Here is a 12,739-nt window from a genome sequence, read left to right as displayed (position 1 = left end):
CTTCCCTTATACCGACAATATCTGGATGTTATCATTCTCTAAGAGAATACCAAAGTTCATAAAAGGGATTTACTGTTATAATTATATTTTATTGGGCTCATCTTTTTCCTTCAATCTTTGTTCCCTCTAATACAATTCTGACTCACTGGACTATTTCCTTTGTCAAAACTGCTTAGTATTTCTCTGGCACATCATTTCAATCAAAGAAAGCAGAGACCAAGAATGAGAATGCACAAAATCATCCTAAAATAAATAACTGTAGGACTGACCCTGTAAGTGAAATATGTCAGCAGCTCCATAAGCAAAGGGACAGGATTTCAAAGGCAGAATGTGCGTAAGAGGAATTTTTTTTTTGTCTGTTCTGTACAGGCAGAGAGACAACGGCAGAACTGAGATTGAATTTGGAATATTGATACACAGCTAGACATTTATTTGAGAGATGTCATCCCCTGCAAGACAGTCAGAATACATATCTACTGCCTCTTTCTGTTCATTTCCACGCTAGGATTTTTATGGGTTAGCACTTCTTGGTCTACAAAGACTCCAACTGCAAATCTAAAATAACAACTTATATAGACACCATATAACAACCTTACCTTAAAAGCATCGCTATCTTCTCTACTAAACATTTGGCTCTTTAACATCAAACATTCCCCAGAGTACAGCAAAAGCAGCGTAAAAAAACAATTGGATTCTATTTGCACTGTTTTGACAACAAACAAAGCCAAGAGAGAACAGCAGCTATTATCAGACATCTGTTCTGAGGAAGAAATTATATTTATGGCCTCACGAGTATGTGCTGCTCAAATTACACCAGAGAAAAGGTCAGCATGCTCTAGGTGTACAATTTTAATTCAGTCCGAGAAATCAACATTGCTGCCCAGAAGTAGAGTTCTCGAAGCACAACTATACAGATGCGAAGGCTGAGATAAGAGTAGATCTTCCTTGTATGCACCACAGGAGGCGAAGGTACTATAGAACTGCCTTTAGCTTACCTTAGAACGACAAAGTCTCGGACAGGATGAGGTGCCATGCTGTTCAAAACATACTGGTAAACTTCTGTCTGCTTGTCCAGGCTCTCGACCACCTTCCACTGCAAGAAGTCCTCATCCCAGAGGTGACGTTCCCTCAGCACTCGGTTCAGGACAACTGATGGAGGGGCTTCAACTTCCACCGAGGTTTTCCAAAGCCTTAGTGGATTCCCATCTCCAACCTGGAGTAAAGCAACAAAGAACTTAAACCCCCACGATTTATACACCTATGTTCAGCAGATGATAACTGAGGACAAAAATCTTGATATGAGTATCTGACCTTAGCTTAAGAGCATGCATGTTTCTGTGCTAATCATTACTGTCATTGCTATTGCTGCTGCTCTATTGTATGTGAAAACATATGCATACTAGCCCTGGATGGAAAACTGAAGTGATACATTACTTCTGCTCTCACACCAGTGTAGGATCTGGACCGGGTCCCATAGTGCCAGTGGAGTTGCTGTATTACTTCTGGTGTGACAGACACTTTTTCAAACTCAAGCATCCTAAGTGTAATGAAGAATATGTGAGTGCAGAAGTAAAAACAGATGAAAGGACAGACTGAAAGCCTGGGCTGAAATAAAGCCACCACCTCAGGCAATCTGATGCACTAGCTGGGACTGAGGGTCCATTAACCCTCCTGGTTAATTGGCGGAAGAGCAGAACATATGTTGAGATTCAGTTATGTGTCAGGTACACAGATGTTTGCTCCTCAAAATAGCTGCAAGGGAAGTATTGGGCAAACGCCTTTCAAAGAAGGAACACACAAACTGCTTGCTAACTCTTCCTAGCTCATGGCTCCTGTTACTTCTCACACCTCCACAGCATGCAGTAAGGGGTGCGGAAAGTGCTGGGCTATGCACAAGACAAATATCCTAAATTCCACACGTAGAGCTTTTCGGCATGGTTTTAGGGGTCATATTTCAGGCAGCAAACCAGTTAACGCTAAGCACTGGATCTTGCAAGCCCTGCTTTTCCAGCCCCTCCCTGCCCTAGCACCCTCACATACCAACAGTACCGCTCCAGAAACCTCCAGCACCTCCCAGACCCAGGACTGTGTCCCCAGAAACCCACCTTCCACCTCACTCACCTTAAATTATTTTATGTTGTTATAATTCCTTCTCCCCAAAGCTCTCAGTTCCCCAGTCCCCCTGCCCTAGAGCCCCAGGGACTCCCAGTCCCCTCTGTGGGCTCACACGCCCTCGACCCCAGACCTGTCCATGCCCTCCATCACTCCCTCATCCTACTCCCACCCGAGCCCTGTTACTCGCTCCCCAACCTGTGTTGGGGGTAACTGTGATTTCTTTGCCCTAACAGCGGGGTTGCACTTTCCCAAATAGGGGTAATGCAGCCTCCTGCCCCCTCACCATCCAGACACCCCCCCCTACTCCTCCCAGTGCCCTTCCCCTACCTAACTAGGGTCACCCACCCCTACCCCATCCCCTCCTCTCGCTCGCTGCTGCTGGTTCGCAGAGCTCTCTTTTGCCACTGCATTTCCAGCAGCCCCGAACTCCGCTGTCTGCAGGGACCCTGCAGCACCTTTCTCCCAGGTGCAGCGGTTTGGCTTGCCCAGCAGAAGCGACAGAGTCTGGAACAACTTCAGAAATTTAGATAAAAGTTGCAGATCTCAAAAATCCACTGGAAACAAGAAGAGGATGAGGGATAAAACTGGCTGTATGGCTGGCCGGGCTAAGTGAAGCAGTGGGGAGCCTGAAGAGGTTTTTTAATACCTGTATTCTGGCTGTGTTCTCCAAACTGCTGGCAAACAACAGGAGATGGTCAGAAACTTTGCCTGTCCCCCAGCCGCAGAGCTCACCCAGGTAATGTTATCTCTTGTTTAAAGTCTTGGCTCTCTCTCTGTTTTTTGCTGTATCACTTCATCCGTTTTGGAGACCTTAGCTTGCTTTGTGTGCCTTTTCCTGGACTCTCATGCTTGGATCACTATTATATTAATATTTTTAATTGCTTTTAGTAGTCCTTTTTTAAAAATCGTGTGCCTTGCCGGACAGCGGGGTATGTATTTAGCCATGCAACCAGTCAGGGTGTCCCATAGCTAGGCTGTATTTGGTTCCTTTACTGCTTCTCCCCGATTACCTTTTTGTAGGCGAGTTCTGTGTTCTCTATACTGGAACACGTAACCCATCCTTTGAATTTCTCTTTTGCTTCTTTCTGGAGATTCTGCATGAGACTTTCCAGGTACATCTGATAGTTCCCTCCTTCCTCATCCACTTGTTTCCCGAGCTCATCCAGGGTGGGAGAATGTACTTCTGCGTCGACGTAGGAGTTTCGGGACTGGGTGACCATCTCGTGTGGGACCTGTGCCAAAGGGAGGGAAAACACCCAGGGGAAACCTCCTGCTGAGAACTTTTCCTTAAAGCAAGGTGTTTCTAGGCTGATGGACCATTCAGCATCCAATTGCAATGAGCCTATGCTATGTAAAATGGATACCTACTTCTCTCTGCTTCTTATGCAAGAAGAGAAATCAAAGTAGTGTAATGAAACAGTTCATGGCTCAGAATAGCCCTACTCTTGCAGAACTGTATTAGACTGCTCAATTGTATGTGGATATACTTGTGTTACTCCTCCAGCCCCCAGAAATGTTGCCTTGTGCTTCTGGGGAAGGGAGATAGGAGCATTCTCCCTCCTCCACCTGCAGTGAAAGTAGCTGCAGGAATGACTGCATCTCCCTACGGGATTTTAACTTTATTGCATGGGACACAGAAATAAAGTGTATCAGCTGTTCTGTTTGAGATGAGTAAGTTTTAATTGAGGTGTTAAAAGCATTATAATAAAATGAAATGCTAAATCAGCAGATTCTGGTTTTAATTAGACTAAAATTTCCTAATCCAGTAATTTGGGTTGAAAACTGCCACAGAATAATTACCCTGCATTTTTAATAGCTGCATCTTTGAATGCTAGAAGGGAACAGTCATAAAGAAATTAGATAAACAAACTTTAGATGGAGCAAGTTTACAAATAAGTAAGGCACCATCAATCTCTGAGCTAATACAAGATGGAAAATGTAAGCATAAACATAAATACTTCAAAGGATGCTGCATTATGTGGCCATGAATAATGCCGTTTGAATCTCTCACTCACCTCAAAAAGTTTGTTGCATTCCATTATCATGTGAGCAAGTCCCTGAGTAGCTGCCAGGTTTTCACTGAGGTCCTTCTGATCTGGCTTCCCTGTTGCATATTTTTTCTGTATTACTCTGTAATTGAATTCAGTGTCTCAGGTAAAAAGAGCTGAATCTTTTTAATATGAAAGCAAACAGCAGCAGGACGTTCAGAACACCAGAGAGAAAAGTCTACCTTTAGTTATTATTTATCACAAAGATTGCTCAGGCTGTTGGGCCATTTTAAAGGAAAAAATGTTTACCTAGAATATTGTTGAGCCAAAGGTAAAAGCAGGAAAGGTTACGTATGTCCTGCAGTAGGTGTTGTACATTTTGAAATGGATTTCTAACAGACGTTAGAGTGGTTTACGCTGTTACTGCTTAAAGCGCTTGCTCAGACACTGGTTATACGTGTACGTGACCAAGAATCTCAGTGTATTCTGAACCAGATGGGGGGAAAAAAAAAAAAACACAAAAAAGTCAGGAGGGACATCAAGTTGGGACCACTAATGTTTAGCAGGGTCTATGCCCTGTTTAGTCTACACTCACCAGGTTACACGCCACCTTAATGTGGCCTGAAGTGAACTCTGTTTCCCAAGTGGCAGAATGTAGCCAGAAAATACAGTGAAAAACCACTCACTGAAAATCTATGTATTAAAATTATTAGACATTAGGAGGCATTTCTTCACAGAAAGGGTCGTTAGGCATTGGAATGGGCTGCCCAGGTTGGTGGTGGAGTCACCATCCCTGGAGGTGTTTAAGAAAAGCCTGGAGGTGGCACTTAGTGCCATGGTCTGGTTGGCATGGTGGTGTTAGGGCAAAAGTTGGACTCAATGATCCCAGAGGTCTCTTCTAACCAAATCGATTCTGTGATTCTGTGAAAATCCTTTAAAACATGGTCAAGCTTTGACTTCAGCCAGACCAAAGTCAGGCCCTTTCCCTTCACAGAAGCCAGCATTACTCATGCAAAACTCACTAGTGCCCCAAAATCTCATATGGAAAGCAGGCGCTGCATATTCCCAACAGCCAGCCAGAAACGCCGTGTGGGCTTGTGAAAACACCTTCTGTGCATGTACCAGTGGGCTTCTGGCTCTGCAGCACGGGCTTTCCCCTCTCACTGAAGCCATGCCTCATGTAACATGTGCTGGAAAGCAGATGCTTTGGAAAATTTTATCCTGCAAATCGTTAGAAACACTGAAAGCATCACTTTGTATTAAGGATGTGACCATAGTGTTGAGAAGAAACTTACCTCGGTGAGCTTTCTTTCTTCACTATATTGAGATGGAAGAGGGAAGGGGCCAGACAAACAGCTATGTTCATAGGAGTCATCTGATTCTCCTCAACGGAGGTGACGTCGCTTAGGAAGCAGAGCAGAGTCTGTAAAACCTCCCGGTTCTCATCGGACATCAGCATGATGGCTGCCTGCACCGCCTGCAGCCGCTGCTCCTTGGGGACGTCTGAAGGAAAAGCAAGTGACGTTCAGGGGGGTCAATGGTGAGATCAGATAAGGAGCCAGAAACAAGATAGAGTTAGCACACCGGGAATGGCTTTCGGAAGAGGCAAACGGCAGGGGACAAAGGGGCAAAGAGCAGCTGGTTGTTGGAGGGCCGTGGTATTTGCTCCTCCATCAAGCACAGCTCACCTAGCCAGTGTATGACATTTCTTTTTGAAAGGCTGTTCCCCAAGAAAGAGACTGAACTTCATTTAAAGTTTATGAAGGGAGAGTAATACTCAGTCCTCATATCTTCAAATGGTATTTTTCAGGGTTCTTTTGTCCCCTGGGAAGACAGTTCAAAAGCTTTAGGGAAGCTTCGGGAAAATACTTACACTTGTGTCCTAAACTGTAAAAGAGTTTAATGAATGCAGTAACGGATAATGCTTAAATAGCACCTCAGACAGACTCATTTCCAAAATTACCATAAGTTTTCTCAATTTGGACTTGGAGCCCTCCGCTGGGTATTACACACGCTCTATATAATCGAACGGAAGAAGAACAAAAGCAGATGTACAGTAGAGGGAACAGCCAGCTTTTAAACTCTGCCTGCTAGCCTTGTACGAGCACTTTATTTTAAAAGCTTTCAGATAGGAATGACAAACTGATTTTCTAGAAGCGGCAAGGCCAGGTCTTTCTGAGAAGTCAGAGGAGCCTTTGCTAAATCCATGCAATGTGTCTTTTCTCCCCACGTAGCCTCCTGGTGCTCCCTCATGGTATTGTTGGCACTGGTGGGTCTGATGCCTAGAGAAGAGGACCGGCCAGCCCTTCAAGTCATAGGTAAACATGAGGCAACTGAGATTTTTAGGGAAATGGAGAAAGTTTCATCAACGCTATGCCATATAGACTACTACACTAATCATCTCATCCCCAGTCCTCTGTGTTACAGCAAATCAAGCCATTCTGGATATATGAAAAATGTCCTGGATATATGAAAAAGACCTTCGGTGAGAACCCAGAAAAATCAGAAATTCCTTGCCAATACACTAAGACAGGAAAAACCCTTCCTAACTTCACATTAATAATTTGTTAAACAGGATGAAGGGGAAGAAAAACTCCCCGCTAGAGTTTTATTTAATTGCAGACATTATGAAATACAATTGGTATCCCAGCAATTTTCAACATTTTTCTTTCTGTGAAAGGAGTTTTGTCAGTACAGTCTAAAACAGAAAAATATATTTGTTGTTGATCACATGTCAAAAAACCCACTGCTGCTCATTCTTAAGCCAAACATTGGTCTCCAGTGTCTACAGAGCCCATCTTTTCCCGTTCCCCCCTTGGTTTAAACAGCCCCCCCCCCCCCAAGTCTTTCTGAAATCCTTTAAACTACTGGGGCAGTTCAAGAAAATCTTTCCCAGTACTTTTTTCCCCCCCTCCGATCAGTGTAAAGAAGAGTTTTTCAGACTTCCCACTGCCGTACCATATAGGGTTTTTTACATTTGTAACATTTTTTTGTTGGCTGGTAGCAGTGTTCTGCCGTTCAGCCTCGTGGCTGTTTTGAATCCTAACGCCAGGCTCCCGACTCGAAGATGAGGAGTCCTTCTGGCTACAAACCTAATAACACCGACGACGTTGAGATCTGCCATGTCTCTCTTCCTTTGGCAAGGGGGTAGTTTATTTGCAGTCCCTCCTGTGCCAAGATAGGATATTCCCAATTTTCATCAAGCAACAGCTTAAAGGTGATTTGTTTCCAAGGACACAGAGAACATGTCCTTCTAGTGGATAATCATCTCCTTGGCCACTTCACTATGGAAACAATTGTGACTGTCATTTTATTAGCACCAAGAATTTCTGTTGCTTTTCTGAACGAGCTTGTAGACGGGTGCGTAGGCAGACAAGGCCTACGACTTTTAAGCAGGAAAGAAGAGGGGGCAAATGATGGCCCAGGGCTAGGCACCGTTTCAGTTCCCTTGTGTCCCAAGACATCGTGTATGACCAGACCTCCTACATTCATTTGCGATGCTGTCTCTCGTGCAGGATCACAGCATTTCTCTACCAGCCACAGACACTGTGATGTTAAATACATTAGTGACTATGTGCCACAGACAGATTTTTACAGTAAAGGGAGGCAACGGAATTAACATAGATTCTTTAGCACTGGGATTATACAGTGTTTAAAAATAGCTTTCTATTGTTTTGACAGCTGAAACGTCTGCAACTGAAAAGACTCGGCACACTTCTCTTTAGTGCTTCCAATTATTTGGCTTAGGCTAGCTGGGTATGCTTTTCTGTATATGCTACAGTGCTGGCTGACTGCTCTTCATAATGGACATTGTCAGGGAAAAAAACTCTTAATTCCTCTGGCTTTTCAGTGTTTTCCTCCTTCTTTATTTCTCCCTCAGTCTGGAGAAGAGATACAGTCATTTCCTGATTTACAGGGATTTTCATCATTCTGATGCATTTGAGACTCAGATTTTACTGAGGACTGCTTATGCTGAAATGAAAAGAAGAAATCCCCTGGGTTGTTTTGTTTTTTTTCTTTCTCTATGAGACCTTCACATAAAAGCTGAGGATCTAAATGAAGGCAGCTTGTTTAGTGCATGTACATTTTATTGACTATAATGAAAAGGCAAATAATCAAAAGCCACAGCACGAAGGGGACTGCACAAATACATGTTCTCATGGCCAAATACCACTTCTCCATGCCCAGAAGACTCACTTGTATTGAGATGTCTGCATGAAATGGGCCCACAGTTTAAAGAAATCTGACAGAAATGTGAGTCTTAATGCTTTTTATGTCCATGGCAGCCTGTCCTCCTGGCTTCTTTCCGATTGTAAGGCTGGTATTTTCAAAGCTTCTCAACATTTGAATGCTATCTTTCCATTAAAGTTGCTAGTATTTTGACACTGCCTGTCCTCCTGGCTTCTTTCCGATTGTGAGGCTGGTATTTTCAAAGCTTCTCAACATCTGAATGCTATCTTTCCATTAAAATTGCTAGTATTTTGACATTGAAACCTTTAGGCAGTTCTAAAAATCTCTTAGCGAAAAATTTCAAGGGCAGACAGGTTCTTTTATACATCTCAAAGGTGAGTAGAAAGAATCCCACCCAGGGTTAACACACCAAAATTATTTACAATCTATTAGAATATTTTCTAACTGTTTATAATAATAAAAATATTGCAACTTACATTGGTAGATGTGTAGAAAAGTCTCTCCTAGCTTACTTGTGAGGAGAGGTTCCGGCAAGTCCCTGAAAAATTGCTTTACCATGTCTGCCACATCATATGCTGACTGGTCTTCATAGTTGACGTTTTCTGGGGAGCTCTCATTCATCTGACGTAGGGCCTGGATTCGAGATTTCACTCCAGATTTTCGAAACAGACCCACCTAAAAAGGTGTTGAATTGGGTAAAAAGAAAGGATTACTTAAAGAATATCTAGATTAAAAAGATCTATTACAGAGGACTCTATTCATGACCAAAGCTTAGGTTGCTTATTTTACTCTAGGCAAGAATAAGAAAAACATGAAAATTTGATGGTCACAACTTGCCCACAAGTCCAGTAGGGAGATGCGTGCTATCACGGCAGGGCTGTAAGAGTTAATTACGCTCCTGCTCTGTCTCCCATCCTAGAGGGAGAGTTCAGAGTGCCTGCAGTTTCCCTGCTGCCTGAAGAGTTTAAGCAAGATGCTCAGCTGATATAAATCAGCGTGGCTTGCTTGGCTTGGGTGACTGTCTGTTGATTTACTCCAGCTGAGAATCTGGTTCCTCATGTTTATTTGGGTATATATTTTGAAGACTAACAAGAAAATATTATGCTCAGCTAAGTTATAAATGCTGTGGCAAAAGATTAGTACATCCTGGTAGAGCTTTAAAATCAAGACCAAATCTATTTTTTCCCCTTCCTGCTCTCTGCTTCCAACAGTTCCCCCAAATCCCACTGAAAACCCCAGTTTGAAAGCGAGGGCCACAGAGGGATTACTTGTGCAGTGTTACTGAGATACATTTTTATCCTGTTTGCTTTCTGTTCTAAAGGACCCGGTAATTCTTTAAATGATGCCTTCACGGCAGTGCTGCCTTTTCACATCCTTCTCGCCAGTGGAATTCCCCCAGGGTGAATTCCTGAGCCTCAACCACATTATTTATTCCCAAGTGAGTTGACAGTGTTTCATTTGGGAAGTGTTAGCACTGTTTTCCTTCAGTTTTGCAAGGGAAAAGGTGAAATATTGAGAAAGACCTATGAAAAAGGCTCATTTCAGGTTTGGGATTATAGACTTCTGTTCCCCTGTGCCCGCTGTCTCACTGGTGGTCAGTTCAGCTTTCTGCGTGGTGTACTCCACCAACAAAAACATGTAAAGGCAAGGAAATAATGCCTTCTGACCTTCTTCCCCTTCCTTCTGCCAGCACAGAGTTCACGTAGGACCCTCCTCCCCCCAGAACACCTCCCATGCTCAATTGTACGGTACGTAGGACTTTTGTTAACTCACACACTAATGAGACTAATTACATAAATCACACACTCTGCAGCTCTGCGAAAGGATGTATTTATTTATAGGGCGATGAACTGCTACACCAGACTGGCTGTAAGGCTGCTCTTCTGCTATGTCTTCTTATTGATGAATTTAGCATCACTTGTGAGCTAAATTTATGCGTAGGGAGTAGGGAACCGGAGCGTGCCCTGTGTGCATCCTGGCGCACTGTATTTCTGTTCACAAGTGAAGCTCTGCTCTTTGTTCTGACAAGAGAATACAAGAAAGAGCATCTGCCTCTTTTCATCTGGTTTTCCCTTTCCCTTTCTCTTCTTCTTTTTAAATCCCTTTTCCTCTTAGAAATCTGTGCTGAAGATGCAGAGGGACACATGCGAATTCTATCCAAAAAATACAGTTTTGGCATGTGGTAGATAAATGCGGGAGCAGAGGCTCAGTTCTCTGCTTTTGATGGAAAGTGTCCTTGCTGGTAAAAAAAACCTTTAGAAACTTCCAGCTAAGTCTGATTTGAGAGGGCAGCCATCAAATCTCACCTGTGCAATCTCCTGCTGCACATCATTCTGCTACTCTCAATCTCTGTTTTTGTTTAATGATATTTATCCAAACTCCTATTTCCCTTTTTCTAGGAAAAAATCATAATTAATCAAAAGAGGACAGTTCTTCACTTGACAGAAAAAGATGTTGTAGGCTCTGTTCCGCAATATTACAGACTCATTCTGTAAACAAAATGGGACTATAAATCCGGTGATTTATCAGAGGTTAGTCTGGCCCAATCTCTTTATTACCCTCATGCTGTGGATCATCTGCCCTGCAAGTAACTATATGATGAACAACAGAAATAAAGATGCAGTTGAAAAAGGCAAAGCAGTTTCTGTTTCACAAGCTGAAACTGAATAATACATCCTACAAATAATGGTGAGGCTTCTCATACCATCTTAGACATTTCAGTGCCAGGAGCCAGACCTTACAGTGATTTAGAGCAACCCCAGCTTTACCAAGCGCGTGCAGTGATGCTCTGACGCCTGTTCAGGACTCTAGCCTGCCTTCTGCAGTGCATGGAAACATAAGCAAGATGCTGGGGGAGACTGGGGGCTGCTCAGACCTCTGGCCAGACATTAGGAGATTTTGAATTAAATGGGAACAAAGGGAGTGACTGTAAAGCAGAGGAGCTGAATTGCCTGGAGGGTTTTGGCCTAGAAAGGTTTTTGGTGGAAAGGTATTTTAAATGGTCCTGATCTGTACTTCTCCTCTTTCATTCTCTTTACAATATTTTCCCTATTCCTCTCTGAGTGGAAATGCAAGCTGAGTTGAGATGGCCCTTCACATGGCTCTGATGCTTCCCAGCAAGGCAACCCCCTCTCTTGGAGCAGATATTTGTCTGAGACTGCCCATGGACATGCCTTTTGACAGCCTCAAATTTCTCAAGAGCTTTTTCTTTCTCTTTGGTTTTACCCTCATTTTTATTTCCTCCCCCTTTATCCCCTCTCTTTTTTTTTCTTTCTTTCTTCCTATTGCCCTGCTTCTTAGCTGACAAGGCCATCCCTATCCCATCTCCTGTTCCTCATACTTGGGCAAGTGTCTCCTCCTCCAATCCCATCACTGATTCCAGGCTCGCTGCATCACTGTTCTTCCCACACTGGGTTTCCTAGCTCAGTACACAAACCCAGATTACCACATTGATAACCAGGCACCTTAGCTATTGAATATATTGCTTCTAGTTGTCTTTGTGCATCTTCCCCTTCCATCCCCTATTAGTACATTTCCAAACAGCTATTTGTCCCACCCTTCAACTCCCGTATTACGTATGGGAGGTAGAACTCATCTCACCTCACTTTTGACACCTTGGAGTTAGATGTCAAGGTTTGACCACTACAGGATCTCTTTACAGAGAGAAATGATAGGAAGGACCTGTATCTTCCCCACTGGCTGTAAAGGGAAATGGCTGTGATTCACAGCAAGGCATTTAGTTTTTAGACTTTTGTTTTGGGGAATGTGACTGTCACCCAACAAAACAACCTGAACAGCAATCAGAATGGTGATCAGAAAATGGAAAGATTCAGAACCAACCCCTTCCACACTTTTCATCTGCTCAGAGCTAGGAAAGCAGCAAAGTCTGCGGAATAAAATGCTAGTTGCTCTTTTTGAGCTTACAACTATTTAAAAGCAGTTATGGAAGAGCTCATACGACATGAGGTCAATAATAGTAGAGGACTGAACATAATCAGCCAGGGGGTTTCTCCCAGTCCTAAGTTCCTAAAGATACATATCCTCACCCTTAGAGCAAGAACAGTAAAAATACAATTGGTATGTCCCTGCTCTGTAGCTAAAGGGAATAAAAAAATCCGAAATACTTTGAGCGTGAGGGTCTCCCAGCTGGCTTGTTGCAGCTAAGAACACTATAAAAGGGAATGTACTGTAATGGCTTTGGCATTGAACCCCTGCTGACCTAAATCTGTCTGGATATATCTGATTTTGTCAACAGAATACTTTGAATATTTTGCTGAGTTTGCTCTCTATTCTTGGACTTTTCTTTCTTTGCTAAGTAAATAAAACCTTTTGTACCATATCTTGTGAAATGGTAAATACAGTTAACCCTCAGTGGCAACAGTCAAGCATAAGCAGTGCAGATACAGGCAGAAGCTGGGAGTCCTGGTCTCTTCGCAGATCTGATT

At 43.2% G+C, this 12,739-nt stretch overlaps 1 protein-coding gene across 1 annotated transcript in view; it reads right to left on the bottom strand.

Moving 5' to 3' along the window:
• Nucleotides 1-12,739, bottom strand: part of STARD13 (StAR-related lipid transfer (START) domain containing 13) — a 41,232-nt gene that overhangs the window by 2,825 nt on the left and 25,668 nt on the right. Inside the window, exons 8-12 of the mRNA XM_009699006.1 lie at nucleotides 8,771-8,969; nucleotides 5,399-5,606; nucleotides 4,131-4,245; nucleotides 3,126-3,347; nucleotides 996-1,213 (exon numbers count right to left, since the gene is read on the bottom strand). Coding sequence (XP_009697308.1) covers nucleotides 996-1,213; nucleotides 3,126-3,347; nucleotides 4,131-4,245; nucleotides 5,399-5,606; nucleotides 8,771-8,969 — 962 coding nt within the window. The remainder of the gene's footprint in view (nucleotides 1-995; nucleotides 1,214-3,125; nucleotides 3,348-4,130; nucleotides 4,246-5,398; nucleotides 5,607-8,770; nucleotides 8,970-12,739) is intronic.

The sequence above is a fragment of the Cariama cristata genome, unplaced genomic scaffold, assembly GCF_000690535.1.
Source record: "Cariama cristata isolate BGI_N322 unplaced genomic scaffold, ASM69053v1 scaffold5914, whole genome shotgun sequence".
NCBI classification, from domain to species: domain Eukaryota; kingdom Metazoa; phylum Chordata; class Aves; order Cariamiformes; family Cariamidae; genus Cariama; species Cariama cristata.
This window is presented reverse-complemented; position numbering and strand designations above follow the sequence as displayed.